The sequence below is a fragment of the Camelus bactrianus genome, chromosome 16, assembly GCF_048773025.1.
Source record: "Camelus bactrianus isolate YW-2024 breed Bactrian camel chromosome 16, ASM4877302v1, whole genome shotgun sequence".
NCBI classification, from domain to species: Eukaryota; Metazoa; Chordata; class Mammalia; order Artiodactyla; family Camelidae; genus Camelus; species Camelus bactrianus.
This window is the reverse complement of record NC_133554.1, coordinates 59124968-59141899: the sequence shown is the minus strand read 5'-3', so window position 1 is coordinate 59141899 and position 16932 is coordinate 59124968. Positions and strand designations below refer to the sequence as shown.

Sequence of the window (16932 nt, the reverse complement as noted above, 5' to 3'; positions counted from 1 at the left end):
CGGTTGCGCGGCCTCGCGGCCCGGGGGGAGCGCGTCGGGGGAGGCACCGCACGTCGCGGCGGTGGCGGCAGGGCGGCGAAGCTGGAGCGGCGGTGGCGGCGGCGGCGGGAGGCCGGGGCTGAGGCCGAGGCCGAGGCCGGGGCTGCGAGGCCCGCAGGGCGGCAGGCGGCGGCGGCGGCCCGGGGCTTGAGTCCGGAGACGGGAGCGGCCGCCATGGCCGAGAGTATCGTGAGTGGGGCGGCCGGGCGGGAGGGCGCCGGGATGAGGCAGCAGATTTGCCGGCGCGGCCTGCGGGGAGGGAGGCGCCGCGGCCCGCCCGCCTCCGTCGGAGCTGGCCCGGCCGTCTGGGCTCCCGACCTCCCCTCCCCCGGCTCCTTTCGGCCCCTGGCCGGCGGGGGAGGCCGGGCGGCTCGCGGGGGAGTAGGCTGTCGCGGGGGGCTCGCCGGGCGTTCTTGAAGGGCTCCGGTCTCCCCTCCTCATCTCCTGTCGGCCTTTCCTGCCTCCTCCCGTCGCCTCAGTAAGTGCCTTGTCATGAGTCACCAGAAGGAGAGCACTTTCTGCAAACAGGGACCTTGCGGGACCCCCTCCCCGCAGAGGGAGCAGCGAAGAAGGGAAGCGGCGGCCTGGGGACGGCAAGGAGCGTTTGACAGTTATGTGTCTGTAAAGGAATGTTGTGAAGGTTGACTTCACTTGGTACCTGACGTTAGGGATTGACACACTCCCTTTTACCCACCTTGAAGTTAAAAAAAAAAAAAAAAAAGCCAATGAAAATCAGAAAAAACCGGCCAGGCGTTAACTTATGGAAAGCTTCCTCTCAAAAGTCAACGTGAGGGGGGAAAAAAGTCTATGTGGCAGGAAGAAAACCCAACAGACCAGTTGCACAGAGGAATTTTGGTCAACATTACGGAATAATTGGGATTTCCTGGGGGAAGGGAAAGCAGTACCCAGTGGCAAGTGATGTTCCGAACCTGGCTGTGCAGTGGCCTCTGCGGTTTTGCCCGGTGTCCAGAATGGCGTTCATACTGCTCTCTGGATGTCCTGGGGCTGCAAGACCTCCAGCTGTGGCCTTTCAAGTTTTCTTCTAACGACTTCTCCTTACTCAGCTCTCCATTCAAGGGCCCTGCAGCCCCCTCCTTGGTTCCCATCCTGCAGATGAGCAAAAGGAGTAAATGCCCTGGAAAAATGTGCCATCATCTTTTAAAATAAGATTTGCTAGGGGGAGGTATAGCTCAGGGGTGGAGCGCGTGCTTAGCATGCACGAGGTCCTGGGTTCAATCCCCAGTACCTCTGTTAAAATAAGCAAATTAAATAAAAACCTAATTACTCTCCCCACCAAGAAAAAGACTGATTGAAAATAAATAAATAAAATTTAAAAAATCAAAATAAGAGTTACAAATCAATTGGTGACTCATCCTAGAGTTAGCACTCAGATCTGCTTTCAGACTTTCTCTTCACTGATGTGTTTAACTGAGTTGAAGTAACCGTGGACAGCAGAGTTGTTTTGGAGAAGGCTGTGTTTTTCCCAGTGTGTGTATCAGGCTGTGCTCTCATTGATAGCATGACTGCTTTGGCGAATTTCTCAGATTGTGAGGAATTAAAACATCCTTCTTCTGAAATTTATTATTTATTAAGAAAGAGGTCTTCTAAAGATTTCTGTGGGCTAACTGGTTTTTTAATTTTCACTTTTTTGGTGGGGGAGGGAGAGAGTGTGGGCTAATTGATTTTTATCTCACCAGTTGTTCGATTCCCCCAGGAAGTATTCTGGGCTTATTTTCTTATAAATAGGGAAACCTAAGTTACCAAGAAGTTGTGTGTCCTTGTTGCCAGGCCAGTCTCTTCTTGGGTATTTTATTTTATAGCTCATGTCAGAGGCCAAGCCAGAACTTCCTTCAGTATGAGTTCTGTTTGTCTCTTGGAGTTAAATACTGATCTTGTCTTGGAAACCTGGACTGCCATGCCCTGTTGTAAATAAACGAGGAGAATTACCTCTTAAGCTTTAGAACTCTCCAGACCGTTAGCTCCTCAAGGAGCGGAGTATCATGCTCATGGTTCTGAGTGAACAAAGGAATGATCACAGAACCCCTCAAAGAGAAGGAGATCTCTTTACTTCTTAACCTGCCTCAGTGTTGGAGACAGATTTCAGAAACAAATAAATGGAAATTTCTTAATGCCCAGGAGGCTGATTTCTAGGTGTTGAATCCAGAGTAAAGTGTAGCAGAAACCAAAAGTCAAAAGACTTTGTGTCTGCAGTGCATACAGATGAGTGAGAAAGCTTAACAGATGATATTGAGAAGCAAAAAAAAAAAAAAAAATTATCCTTTTAACAATTGGGATATCATGAGGATTATTTTAAAAAATCTTAAAAATTGAGAAAATTATGAGGGTAAAGCCTTTCCAGTCAAGTGAAAGTTATTAGTAAATGAGACAGAGTCAAGCCAGGAAAATCTAGACTGTTCTGAATTTGTGTGATAAAAGTGGACAGATCAAAAGCCATTGTGGCATTTTGTCATGTGTGTCAGTAAAAGCCTTTTCAAAGACAACTGCTTGTGCAGTTTCCATCTGTGTAGTTTTGTTTTAAATACAACGTACAGCGCACTAACTGCTGAGAGGAGAAATTACAGCCTGAGAACTTTGTGGCACTTTCTGTCCATCATTCCATCCCTGTGGCAGGCGGAGCATCTTGTGTCTAGTTGGTGACAGGGCTTGCTGCCCCATGCTCCCTGGCTGAAGCAGGACCTTGTGCAGCTGGCCAGGCAGACCAGCTCACCTTCAGCAGGGCTGTGACCAGCCTAAAAGTCAGGTCTAGAAAGTGGCGCTCTTTGTCCAGTGTCTTTAGGCCTGGCACCTGTTTCAGGCTTGCTGTGAAAGTATTTTTTTTAAATCCTGCCAAGTTTGACCATGGTATTGAACACTTTTATTTCTTTTCTTTTAATCTTTCTGTTGACAGTAAATAAACTAGAAGATGTCCTGTGATTCTTTTAAATTAGTCTAACCTATGTGTGGATCCTAGAACAAAGTGAGATCTTTTCTAATGAACTTGGTCATTCATGACTCATGGTGGGTTTTTCCTGATTTTTTTTCCTTTTGGTACATCTGAAGAGAAAGATGCTAGTGTTTCAGATATACTCACTTTTTAAAAAATACATATTCATTTATTTATACTGAAGTATAATCAGCTTAGAACGTTGTGTCGGTTTCTGGTACATAGCACAATACTTCAGGCACATAGGAACATACATGTATTCATTTTCACATTCTTTTTCAGATGTACTCTTAATAAATGAATAAATAAGGGTTAAAAATTGAAGTTGTATTTTCCTGAGTGAGACAATGGGAGTTGAGAATCGGGCTGTACTCTTAGGATGTCCTCCCATATGCTGGTGACTGTACCTCTGCTTCATCTTCTAGAAACCTTGGGTTGGGTGTTGCGAGGGGGAAGGGTAAATTTTGGCGTTAAGTCTCTGACCCAAACGCTGAAGGACTGCAGGTGCTAGTTTCAGAGATAGGTCGGGAGGACCTCACTAGTCTGCACAGTAACCATCTCGTTTCATTTACGACAGATAATTCGTGTCCAGTCCCCAGACGGGGTGAAGAGGATCACAGCAACGAAGAGGGAGACAGCTGCAGCGTTTCTGAAGAAGGTACCTGTGGGCTGTCCACCTTCCCGCCCCACTGTCGTCGCCTTCCTGCTCTGTGCTTGTCTCTTGTCCTCACCTCCTGGTTCCACCCCCTCCCAAGTTCAGCCTCTTGCATTGCTTTTCTCTCATGATTGGTGGGGTCAGATGTGTCACAGCTGACCACTGCTGCCCTTGTAGGACCAAGAGCCCAAGGGTAAGTAGAAGAGGATTCCACAGGAGTAATATTTATAAGCATGAATAATCGGAGAGTGGAGAACTTGAATTGTCCATCAAAGGGGAGTTAAAAATGCGATTCCAGTTCCTTCTAGAAAATATTAGAGCCGTGTGCAGCACATCTATTGTGGGAGCACAGAATATGATTTGAAAGAGCACAAGCGAGGTTCAAAAGGGGGAACACCTGGAAGGAAGGCCAAAGCGAGGAGAGCGGCTTTCGCTCTATGCCTCGTAGCACAGGTCAGCGCGCCGCGGCGGGGGCCTGGCCTGCTGTTTCTGTTGGGATGCGGCCACGAGTGCTGCTGTAGGTGCTGTCTGGCTGCTTTTGAGCGCCAGGGCAGGGCTGAGTAGCTTGACAGACCACGTGGCCTGCAAAGCTGAAAATATTTACTGCCTGGCCCTTCACAGAAAGAGTCTGCCAACCTCTATGCATTCTTGATTATTTGAATTTATTGCAAGCAGGTGTTATCTTTGTAATGATAAAAATTAGTGTTCTTCATTTTTCATGCTTTCCCCGGTCATTTAGCATTTTATTTTATTCTTACATGAAGTGCTTTTTAAGGCTGATTTGGAATCGTGTATGATACAAACATAAGGAGGAGAATCCAAATTGAATTAAGTGGGTAGGATCCCTTTGTGACACTTCGTTCAGAGTCCAGCCTTCCTGAACCATTTTTTGCCTCAGCTGTCAATGTCCTGTCTTGAAGGGGTCCTCATCTGCCCTCTCAGGAGAGTCAGCGTGCCAGCCGCCGACACCTGTTCTGCAGGTGCTGCTGCTGGGTTCCCTGCATCTCACCCGTGGAGCTCAGCAGCCGAGATCGCCATTCCTTCCGTGACTGATCATTAAATGGCTTGTTTGGTAGAAATATTGAGGGGTGACAGTTGTTCAGCTTCTTGGGTGACAGGTCTGCGTGAGTCCAGGCAGTGACCGGTGTGTCAGCCCTGCTAAGATGCTGTTGCTGTAAGAGGAACCCATTTCAGAGATGTGAGATCTTACCTGTGATCGTTCGTAACCCGCTTTTTTTCACTTGATGATCGGTTATGGACATGGTTCTATGTCAACAAGTGTAGGTTTACATCCTTTTTTTTTCCAGTAAGTTATTTCCTTTTTATTTTTGCAATGTCATTCCATATCTTTTTTTAATTGTGATTTTAAAAAAGCATAAAATTTGCCACATAAACCATGTTTCTGCATACCGTTCAGTCGTGTTAAACATACTCACGGTGTTGTGCAGCCGTCACCCCCACCCGTCTCCAGACTTTCTTCATCTTCCCAAACAGAAACTCTCTCCCCATTGCACTGACTCCCCCTCCCCGTGCCGTGGCCCCCACCATTTCTGCTTTCTGTCTTCATGAATTTGGCTCCTCCAGGGACCTCATGTAAGTGGACTTATGCTGATTTATAATGACTAATAATGTGGCTGTGCATTTGTGCCCTATCGTTGGACTTTGAAATGGCCTCCCCGTCCCCTCACAAACCTGTCTGCAAAGTGTGTGCTGGCCTCTGTGACATTGTTGTCTCTCGGTTGCTACCCCCATACTTGACAGCCTTTACCCTGCTTTAATGTGTGGCTTTATGCCCTCTAAGGAAGTTGGTTCTGCAAGTGTGATGAGATGGCTTGTGTCAAAACTGTCTCATACAATTTTGATTTACTGATTCCTTTGAGACCATCTAATGCTTCCTAGTCAAGAATTCCTTCTCTGTGCATCATCGGACCACAGACCCCTCCCAGACAGGCTGTCTGTCGCTCGAGGGCACCTTCCCTCTCCTCCAAGACCCAAGGCTCTGCTTCTGCTGTCGTCCCTCCCATGAAATGGCCCTCTCTGAGTCACCCTGGACCCTACCTGCCCAGGCTGGTGGCCGTGCTCAGTCCTAGCTTGATTGACCTCTCAGCAGCAGGGGACATGGTGCCTTCTCCTTACAGTACTTACACGTTAAAAAAAAAAAATTTTATTAATTATTGTATTATTTAATTACTTTAATTTTAGGGGAGAGGTAATTAGTTTTATTTTTGGAGGAAGTTCTGGGGATTGAACCGAGGACCTCCTGCATGCTAAGCATGCGCTCTACCACTGAGCTATACCCTCCCCCCTTAAACTTTTTTTTTTTTAACAGTGAAGTAAAATACCTTCTAGGAAATGCTTGAAAATGTGAACAGATTGATGATGAAGCAAACACACAGGTCCAGGTGGAGACAGTGCCAGCCTCCAGAAGCCACTGGTCAGCCTTCCCACTCTCTCCCCTGCCTCCACCCTCTCCTGCCCTGTTGGGTTGTGCCCACCTGTCCCATGTTTCACCACTTCAGTACACGTTCCTAAACCCTGCATTTAGTTTTGCCTGCTTTGGAACTTAAGATAAATGGAACCAGGCCATACCTTCTTTTTTGTTACCTTCAACTATAAACATTTGTATTAATTTTACTCCATACCATGTTTCTGGTTTCGTTATGCTAGTTACACATCAGGATTACCTCAGGTGTGAAATACAGTTCTTAGGATTTTAGTCATGCTCTTGTAAGACTCTGCTGAGGTTTTTAGAAAATGCTTGTCACCTTAGGTTTCTGTACCTTTAGGTAAAGACCTCACGGAGTTTACGGGAGCGGTTAGTTTCACAGCAAAGAACCTAATACATACATTTCTGTGTCTCGCAAAAGTGAGATTCAGTCTATGTGAAGTACTGTTGCTGGTTATCATATTTGAAAAGGTAGCTGCATCTCAGTCCTGATAGAAAGGGCAGAACTGGGTCGTGTGGTCACCGGGGAGTCCCCTTCGTTCACGCGGCGGCCACGCAAGACCGCATGCTGCTCTGGAGGCTGCGTTTCTTTCTTCCCAGGAGTGTTGCAGTAACTCACAGCTAACACTCCTGGAACAGGAGTTCTCGTCCTTGGCAATAGCTTGCCGTGCTTTGTCTACAGAAAAACGTTGTTTTTGCAGAATAGATAAAATGCCACAATTTGTAGTTGGAATTTGACACAACATTGTAAAATGACTATAACTCAATTAAAAAAGTTAAAAAAAGCCACAATTTGTTAATTTCCATTTGTATCTGTTTCAGAAAAAAGTCAAAGAGATTCTTTTTAGTCTCTAGTCTCGCCTCTGTTACTGCACTTGAGAATACAGATTCCATGGTCTTAATTTCCTGGTACTTAATTTTATTAATGCCACTTTTAGCTTGGAGAAAAAAAAATCCCATGCTATCAAATATTTGTAATACATGATACAAAATCTTAACTTTGTCTTAAAGGCTATTTTTTACTGTCATTTTCAGAATTTGAGTAACAAGGTGATTTGGAATTACTTTTAATCCATTTTTTTTAATCAGTAGAAAATAAGGTTAGCGCATCAACTTAATCATCAAATCAACTCTTGTTTTCCTTACAGTAAGTAAACACTAGGCTTTATCAGTAATCCCGTGTTAAAGGACAGATCAGCCGTAGGTGAAAAGCAGCAGGTAGAACCAGGTGTACACTAGGGCTGAGCCGGACGTGGCCTGCTGCCAACCTGTGCCGTCCCTGCCAGGCCCCTCTGTCAGCGGCTGCTGCCCTGCCGCGCGACTCGGAGCTGTTGCTGTCGCGTGTCCCCTGGGTGTGCGCTTCTGCCTGGCGGTCTTCAGCCTGAGCGACGTTGTGGGGGACGCCTGCCGGCAGCGGACACACTCAGGTCTTGTTGACCTGAGAGCCTTTTCACTTTGTCCTTGTATTTGAAGGGAATTTTCTCTGGAGTGAGAGTCCTGAGTTGGCAGGTATTTCTTCCCGCCTCAGTCTTTCCGTTGTCTCTGGTCTCCACTGATCTCTGGCTGATAGTGGTGTGAGGGCAACTTGCCTGACGTAGCTTTCTTTTTATTTATCCTTTGGCTTTGCTGAACTTCCTGGATTTGTTACGCTTATGCTTTGCATCAAATCTCAGGGTTTCGGCCATTCTTTCTTAAAAGGTTTTTCAGTCCTACCCCTGTTCTCTTCTCTTGAGGGTCACTTGATACTGTCCTGGGGTTGATTTTTCTTTCAAATCTCTGTCTTCCGATTGTGTTGTTTATGTTAACTGTCTTTAGGTTAATTGGGTTTGTTTTGTCATCTCGCTTCTGCTGATAAGTCCACCCAATGAATTTTCCACTTCATTTATTGTATTTTCAGCTGTAGAATTTCCCCTTGATTCTATTTGATCGTTTATGTTTCTCTGCCGAGATTCCCTGTCTCTTTTAACTCTGATGACCCTCCAGCTCTGGCCCCTCTCCTGGTCCCAGACTCGTTTCCTCATGAGAGAGCAAAATGACAAGAGAAATTTGATTAATGAGAGTTTCTAAATTTAGTGAGTGTTTGAGTAACGTCTGGTGTATCTGGTGTATGTGGTCTGAGTAGCAATACTTAAATATTTTATTAAATCTCTGTTGTTTTGGGGCTTGTTTTAGGTCGCAAAGGAGTTTGGCTTCCAAAATAATGGCTTCTCAGTTTACATCAATAGAAACAAGACTGGGGAGATCACAGCATCATCCAACAAGTCTCTCAACCTGCTGAAGATCAAGTAAGTGTCCAGGGGGCGGTGGGGTCGGGAGGCCTGAGGCCCCAGTTACCTGCCTGGGGCCGCCCAGCGCTCTCTGAGCTCCTTCTCGTGCCACTGCATTCACGGTCCTGTTTGCCAACCCAGTGTCAGAGACTGTGCTTCTTGCCAGGTGTTTGGCAGCTACACTGAGGCTGCGGGTACTGGTAAGCTGATTTGACTGACTTGCAGAATTCGGGAAGGGTGTTGCCGAGGAGTAGGAATTCCCGTCCTGGGGCGTGTGCAGCTGCACACTCAGCTGCTTCTCTGCAGGGAAGGGCCTTGATCAGAGCTCTGTGCAGAGTTCTGCCTCGGGGCCCACTGGGCAGATGGGGGGGCAGGGGGTGCAGTACAGGGGCCCTTCGCCCATGCCGTATTTCTCACTTGCAGGAGCCCCTGGAGTGCCTTAGAATTGATGGGTAGTGTCAGAAGGAGTTTCTGGGATGCCGGGCCTGCCACCCCACTGTATGTTCTTTTGCTTCTGTTGGCCCACAGCCACGTCCATTCATTTATGTGTTTGCACGCCACGAGGCAGAGCTGAGTGATTGTGACAGGGACTGTATGGTCTGCAAAGGCTCTTTACAGAAAAGGTCTGCTGACCCCTGTCTGAGCTGCCTGGGCCCACATGCCCACAGATCAGTGAGCAGGACCCTTTAAGTCATTTCTGTCCTTGGGGAGCCGGTGGGGAGCCCGCTGCTGTGGCCCCAGCTGAGGGTGGGCCGGTGCCTTTTGCAGTCAGAGTGACGGGCTGTTCTGTCAGTTTGTGTGTTCGTTTTCAGATTCAGGTTTAGTTTACCGAGGGAAAAGGACTGGGTGAAAGTGTCAGTTTGCCTGTCCTGCAGCCTGCTCGCTGCCGCCCCGGGGCCAAGGGGCACCCTTCCTCCAGCTCGTGAAGCGCCTTCGTCCTAAGAGTCACTGCTCGCTGAGTTACACAGGTTTGGGCTCCCACCCCGCTGCTCGCTGGCTGTGTGGCCGGGGAAGCCATGTCACCTGATGGGGCCTCCCGCCCTTGTGCGCAAGGGGGTCGCGGCGCCTCCTTCCCGCGGTTGCCCCGCGGTGACGGGCACCAGGTGATGGACACCGCGAGGGTTCTAGCTGTGTTTCTAAAGCTGTTCCAGTGGCCGGACCAGAAAGGGGCTGCGCAGTGAGACAGCTGGGAGACAGACCTGAGGTGTGCTCACGCTCGGAGGGCACGCCTTTCTGAATTATCCTTGAGCTTGTCTTTCCAGTGATAGTCGTGATGCTTACTGACCAGCATGGGTGTCAACTTGAGAGCCGCCTTCTGTCACTGCCCACGAGTTACTTGGCCCGTCTTTAAGGGGGGCCCCTTTGGAGCTCGAGGTGGGCCTCACTGCACTGTCTCGCTCCCACTGCCGCAGCTCAGCGGTCTGCTCTAGTTCTGCGTTCACGTGTAGGCTCTGTTTTTGGTTCCCCCAGTTGCTTTTAAGCTCTGTTTGTTTTGGGGTCCTGCGGTTTCTGTTTAACCTGTCTAGGTGTGGGTCCCTGGTTGGTTGGTTGAGATGCTACCTAATGTAAGATGTATCTGCAGATCAGGTCTAGAAAATTCATGGCCCTTATCTCTTTAAATATTTCCTCTCCCCCCATTCGATCTATGTTTCAGTGGTTGCATTTTCACTTTTTTCTCTGAGTCTGTCTGATTCCTCCCAACCCTGGCTGTTAGCGCTGGTGCTCAGGGCTCCTTCCGGGCTCCTGGTCTGCACGCACTGGCCCACCAGACTGCCTGTGAGGACTGCTGGTTCCCCTGCCCCAGGTCTTCTGCCCGGGCCGTCACTCACCTGGTGCTGCCCTCCTGAGTCCTGAGGATCCTGTCGCAGTGTTGCCGGTGCTTTCCGTGGGTTCCTGTGTTGTCCAGCCTGTTCATCAGGGGGATTTGGAAGAGCCACTGAGTGTGTGGCCCCGTGCCTGCTCCCCAGAGTCCCCGGACATTTCTGGACGCCTTTTGTTTGCATTCTTCTGATCCATTTCCAGTCAACGTTCCACGCATACGTTTATGTTCTTTGTCCTGAACGCCACAGCTGGAGCCCCTGGTGTCCACACCTGGCAATTGTTGTCTACTGGCTCTTACTTTGGTGGCTGTTTCTCTTGTTCGCTTGGTGAGCTTTTTTTGAGAACTTGCATTTGATAAACTTGGTCTTGGGGGCCCTGAAGGACCTGGGCTTGGTGGCTTGTCCACAGAGAGGCAATTGCTTCTGTCGGCACAAGGGGGCGTCGTGGGCCCAGCCCTCCTTGGGTTAATTTCTGTCTCTGGTCTCCTGAACCAAGGAGCATCCCTGATTCCACCTGGATGCGTGGCAGAGCAGGCCTTTGGTTATTGACTCTCAGAGGTGACTGTTTCCCCGCTGCAGAGTGGATGGAGGCAGGTAGGATTCCTCCCTGGTTCCTGTTTTCAGCCGGTGGATTCTTCCAGCTATTGAGACATCCTTTGGACGTCTGGCTTTGTGTGGAGTTCCGGGCTCAGCAGCCCACCTTGGGCAGGTGGGCTCAAGGCCTCGTCTCCCATGGATCCAGAGACTGGCTGTAAGCCAAGCTCAGGTTCCTGTGAGTGGCCAGCCAGAGGGCAGCTCTGGGCTGTGTTCTCCCACTGTTCTTGTTGAGCTGCTGTGGGTTTCTGGGATCCTCAGGGGATCCTTTCTTTATGGTCCACAGTGCATCTTGGAGCATATCTGTTAGAACTGATGGGCCAAGAGTCCTGTAGCTAGAGGGTGAGCAGCTTTGCTGCGAGACGTCTATTAGATGTAGACCATGTCCAGAGGGGTTTGTAGGGTATTTGTCACCGAAAGAGAAAAAAAAATGCAAAAGGTGTGTCTCTGATCATCTCAGTTTGTGAGTTGTGGATGTCCCTCCATGTCGTGTGCACATTTGTGTGTGAATGGAGAGAAGGAAATGGAAGGATGTGTCCCAGGGAGGTGAGTCGGGGAGCCGGGCAGCCCCACGGTCCATCCTGGGACCGCACGTCTTCTGTGCGGAACCAGACGTGTGTGGACGCGTAGCGTGGACTCTGCCGGGTTCTTGTGGAGAAGTTCTATTACAGTCCAGAGAACCTGCCGCCGGTTCTCTGTGCGGGGAGACGGGAGAGAGAATCCTGGTCTCTTAAAATCACAAGCCTCGATACTCAGGCCTGTGGAGCGGCTGGTGTTTGCAGGTGCCAGAGATTCTCACGTGTCAGCTGCTCTCCTGTGCAGCTCAGGCTGGGAGGGAGGGCGGCCCCGACTCACGGCTGGGCTGTCATTGGAACAGGCACGGAGACTTGCTGTTCCTGTTTCCCTCGAGCCTTGCTGGCCCCTCGGCTGAGATGGAGACATCGGCCCCCGTGGGGCTGAAGGCCTGTGGCGCTCCCCATGTGGTGGAAGACGAGATCGACCAGTACCTGAGCCGGCAGGACGGCAAGATATACAGAAGCCGAGACCCGCAGCTGTGAGTGCCCGGGCGGGGTGGGGGCCACGGGTGGCCGCGGGTGGCCAGAGGAGGCGGCAGGAGCTTTGGGTTGGACCATCTATTTTCAGCTTGCATTTCAGTGCTAGTTACTTTGTGAGCTTTCTCTCATTGTTTGAATCTTAGTGTACGCCCCACGTGGACTTTAAGGTTTCAAATGTTGGAAACTATGAGATTTGAAAGAAGGGAGGGCCTTACACCGAGTCCTCACCACGAGTGCCCCGAGATGCCTGGGTGCACGTGCAGAGTGGGCCTCCCGCACGCGGCGGGACAGGAGGAGGGCGGGTATTCGCCACCTGCTGGTGCCGGGTCTGCGGCCGTGGTGCCTCGTTTGGCGGCGTCTCTGCGCAGCACGTCCTTTCTGCCGAAGATGCTGCTCCTTCCCTGAGTAGCCGCTTTGCTCCTGGTTGTGTGAAATACTTAGGCTTGTGGACATGTGTGTCTTTTAGGTTCTGTGCTGTTCTTTTTAAGGAGACCAGGTAGGAAAGGCTGAGCTCACACTCAGTGACATGAAATCGTCTGAGGGAGGGTGGTTGGTCTCGGCAATGGAGTCTTTGGTGGCTGTATCCGTCTGTGAGGGTGACGGGTGCTGCGTTAGCAGCTCGTACGTCTTAGGTTAGAGCCCTGAGGGGTGCCAGGCTGCAGTTGGCGTGGGGCCACTTCCCGGTCAGGGCCGTGGGCTGGCTCACGGCCTCCATCTGCAGTCCTCCCAGGACCCAGTGACCGTGAGGCTTCACTGGGTGTCCTCCAGAGGGTGCACGTGTGTGCGCGTGTGTGTGCTCGTGCTCCGACCTGTCCCCCGGCGGAGCCTGCCTGTCAGGAGACACAGGCCCTGTCTACCTGGAAATGTAGAACGCGGTGCATCTACGAGTTGTGACTGCATGTGGGAAGTGACCTGATGGAGCCTGCCACCGCCCTTGCCACCTGAGCATCACCTCCCCATTGTCACACTGTGTGTGCGGAGCCGCCGAGGCTCCCTGACCAAAATGTCGGAAACTCACAGAGCCAACCATCTTTTATGCCCTTTTTACTGAAATGTGCACGAAGTGGGTGTTTTCCACACTTGAGTTTCTTATGTATTAGGCTCAGGGTTTTTGCCGTGTTTATGTACCAGCTTAGTCTTTACATAACATTCCTATTTAAATTGGCTTGATACTCACTCACTTTTGTATTTAGTCAGTGTCATTTAAGCAGTTAATACCCATGAGATCACAGGTTTGCTGTGCTGGTCAGCGTTTTCTGGTACACACCAAAATGCTAAACTGCTGAATGAGAACGGTTCACTGGGCACCACTACAGGGAATTTCACGTGCATAGGGAAGCTCTCTTAGTACGACGTGCATTTCAAGTGTCAGCCCGGAGTGGGCAGCACCAGCAGGGCAGGTGTGCTGACGCAACGTTTCTCTCCTGTGCCCTCAGGTGCCGGCACGGGCCCCTGGGGAAGTGTGTGCACTGTGTTCCTCTAGAGGTGAGTCCTCGCTCATGAGTCCCCGTCTGGCGTGACGCACGGCTTTCCGGAGCTGACTAAGCGCTTTTGCTGGGTCCCTGCATTCCCTGGGTCCCTGCTCTCCCTGGGTCCCTGCTCTCCCTGGGTCCCTGCATTCCCTGGGTCCCTGCTCTCCCTGGGTCCCTGCATTCCCTGGGTCCCTGCTCTCCCTGGGTCCCTGCATTCCCTGGGTCCCTGCTCTCCCTGGGTCCCTGCATTCCCTGGGTCCCTGCATTCCCTGGGTCCCTGCTCTCCCTGGGTCCCTGCATTCCCTGGGTCCCTGCTCTCCCTGGGTCCCTGCTCTCCCTGGGTCCCTGCATTCCCTGGGTCCCTGCTCTCCCTGGGTCCCTGCATTCCCTGGGTCCCTGCTCTCCCTGGGTCCCTGCATTCCCTGGGTCCCTGCTCTCCCTGGGTCCCTGCATTCCCTGGGTCCCTGCATTCCCTGGGTCCCTGCTCTCCCTGGGTCCCTGCATTCCCTGGGTCCCTGCTCTCCCTGGGTCCCTGCTCTCCCTGGGTCCCTGCATTCCCTGGGTCCCTGCTCTCCCTGGGTCCCTGCATTCCCTGGGTCCCTGCTCTCCCTGGGTCCCTGCATTCCCTGGGTCCCTGCTCTCCCTGGGTCCCTGCTCTCCCTGGGTCCCTGCATTCCCTGGGTCCCTGCTCTCCCTGGGTCCCTGCTCTCCCTGGGTCCCTGCTCTCCCTGGGCCCCTGCACTTGGTCTGGGGTTAAAGGACCTGCTTTGTTCCTTGCCCTGGGCCACCTGTCCCCACCATTGCCGGCTGCCCTGAGAGGACAGGCCTTTCTTTATGGGAGCAGGCTTCCTGTGGATAATGGAAGCTGCGGCCTCGGCGCTGCTGTGATGAAGGGCGGCGTTTACCCCGGGCCCCCAGACGATCTTTTGAGCCCCACACGAAGCCAGGCCTGCCGTTTTCCTGCTCGGCACTATTGTGATTTACTTGGCTCTGACTCTCACGTCTCCTGTACCGATTCATTCTGGTGAGACTGAGAGTCACGGTGATAGCGCCGATGCGGTGGGCGAGCAGGGCCAGCCTGGCTTTCTGCTCAGCTCCTCTGGTGCTTTTTTCTTTTTTTGCAAAATGTACCTGACATTGACCTGACTTAGATCCTTTTGTATTTAATAGAGATTCTCTTTGACTTTGAAAAGGTGACTGGTACCCAGAGAACTTGGCTCTGACCTAGAATGATAAGTGGGGACCCAGTGTCTGCTCCCCGACTGTGCGCCACGGCGCTGGCCGGTGAGGCAGTGGCAGCTGCATCTCCCTGTGCGGAGCTGCCCAGTGCCTCCGGCCTCGCGTGCCCAGCAGCAGGTGCTTGACCGCGTCCACTGTGTGTTTTGACAGCCATTTGACGAGGACTACCTGAACCACCTGGAGCCTCCCGTGAAGCACATGTCCTTCCACGCCTATATCCGGAAGCTGACCGGAGGGGCCGACAAGTAAGCAGCTGGCTCGCAGGGGCGGTGCTGACAAGGGTCGGGGCACGGATGTTTGTTCTCTGTCTCTGGCACATGCTGCTCAAGCCCCTGGGCATGTGAGTGAGAGAAGTAAAGATCAGAGTCTGGGCACAAAGCGTTTGAACATGTGAGTTTTGCCCCAAGTCTAGAAATGGGTGGGGACTCTGATGACTGTGCCCAGGCTGGGCAGGGGCCAGGCTGGCGGGGCCGCTCTGGAGGCCCTGGGACACCTCGCCAGCCTTCCCTCGGGCGTGCAGTGCCCTGGCAACTTACTGCCTATGAAGGTGGATGAGATAAAGTGTGGTGGTGGCCAGTCGTATGTCTAGAGTCTGGGCTCCCCCTCTGTTTTGTGGAGAGCCTGAACTAGCCTGTGGTCATCCTGGCTCCGCTTCACAGCCGCCATCAGCCCTTTGCCCTGGAGCCTGCTTCTCCATCCGCTTCATGTTGCAGCCACACGGGGTTGAGTCAGTGGCCTCCCCCAGCCTGGCCTTGCCAGGTCTTGGCATTGCCATCTGTGGTCTCAGCCGGGCGGGCAGCTGGGGCAGCGGGGGCGACTGTCTCCTGGCTGCTTGGGTGCAGGCTGTGACAGTGGCCAGACAGGGTGAGCTGAGAGCATTTGACTTCTTTGGAAGCATGTCACGTCCTCGCCATTGCAGGCCCTTCTGTTGCTGTTCACCTGACATTTCATCCTGTGATTTTATGATCCCATCCATGTAACAAGAGGGGACGGCGGCTGAACCTGAGTCAGCAGCATTTTGTAAAGAATGTCGTGTTGGCCTGCTTGTAGTTTTTCTTGGGCAACCTGCTGACATCCTAAAATAACTTTTAAAAAGTTAGATGGGGAAAAAAACCTCAGCAGAAAACCCATTCTTTCCCATCTGTGGGGTAAGCTCCGAAACATTCTGACCCAGAGAATGAGCTTGCTGGGGTCTCTGGCTTTTTGTTGGTCTAGGTCGAGGCTCACTTGTCGCTGTCAGTGACGTGCAGGCTTGGTAGGCGTGGCCTCCCAGGTGCCCCCCTTCCAGCACGCTGCTGGCTTGGGAAGACAAGACTGAATCGTTGGACCGTTCTGTGAACAGGAAGCTGGCAGAGGGTGAAGTCACTTGTGCACGTTCACCTCAGGTTCAGAGTGGGGCCCAGGGCTTCCTCGCTGGCCATCTTCCGTCAGTGGTTTTTATCTTAGCTGAAGGGAGAGTGAAGGTATCTTTGTTATGTGTCCTAATCAGGATTTTACTACGAATGAGAACTTTATACAGAAGCCTGAGGACTAGACTTCTAACGTCAGTGTTTCTGAGAAGCTGATGAAACGTGGAAAGAGCCCCGTTTTCTCTCAGGGCTCAGGTTGGGTCGGTAGATACTCGGCAGTACCCTGGAAGATCCCTGTGGGTGTTGGTGATGGTGAGGGTTAAAGCTGTTTTGTAGGAAAATCGTTCTGTAGCCCTGTGCAGCCCAGGGGCTGCGGAGAGCAGCTGGAGCCCCAGGAGGACGGGCTTGAGCGTGTCCCGTGCTGCTGCCGCCGCGTGCTTAGCGCCCGAGAACTCCGTCCAGGAGGAGCAAGACATCTGACGTTTTATTTCCTGCCTTCTGCTAACCTTTCACCACTGTAATGTTTAACTAAGTGGCCTTTTCTCGTTCAGGGGTAAGTTTGTTGCCCTGGAAAACATCAGTTGCAAGATCAAATCAGGGTGTGAGGGGCACCTCCCGTGGCCCAGTGGCATCTGTACCAAGTGCCAGCCAAGTGCCATCACGCTGAACAGACAGGTGAGACGCCACCGGGCCTGCCAGCGCGGGAGCAGTGGGTTTGTGTTCACAACTGAGAGGCGCCGCGTGCGTTGCAGGTGGCGGGGTCTCGGGTGTTTTCAGACTGACCAACTGACCCTTCTGTGGAACTCACACACAGAAGGTGTTATTTATAAGATCTCCAGCTCTGCCAAGCGTAGAGGGGAGCCTTCGGTTTTCTGTTTTGTTGCCTTGTGTGGAAGCAGAATTTTCTTGGTGATTTTTTAAGATGCTCGGTGGTTGTGACCTTGCCTTTTAAGAAACCGGGGCTCTGGCAGTTGGTAACAGAACTGTCCTGGGAGCAGCTCAGGGCATCTGTCTGGGGCCAGTTAAGAAAGGGGCTGGGCTTGGGAAGGAGG

At 51.7% G+C, this 16932-nt stretch overlaps 1 protein-coding gene across 2 annotated transcripts in view; it reads left to right on the top strand.

The window, feature by feature from the left end:
- The first annotated feature begins 24 nt into the window (after nt 1–24).
- Nucleotides 25–16932, top strand: part of NPLOC4 (NPL4 homolog, ubiquitin recognition factor) — a 43023-nt gene continuing 26115 nt past the window's right edge. Inside the window, exons 1-7 of one of the 2 annotated variants that reach the window (XM_074343963.1) lie at nt 25–228; nt 3561–3641; nt 8257–8369; nt 11643–11819; nt 13257–13305; nt 14682–14776; nt 16432–16555. In XM_074343963.1, coding sequence (XP_074200064.1) covers nt 214–228; nt 3561–3641; nt 8257–8369; nt 11643–11819; nt 13257–13305; nt 14682–14776; nt 16432–16555 — 654 coding nt within the window. In that variant the 5' untranslated portion in view covers nt 25–213. The remainder of the gene's footprint in view (nt 229–3560; nt 3642–8256; nt 8370–11642; nt 11820–13256; nt 13306–14681; nt 14777–16431; nt 16556–16932) is intronic. The other variant, XM_074343962.1, reaches the window with a different exon arrangement.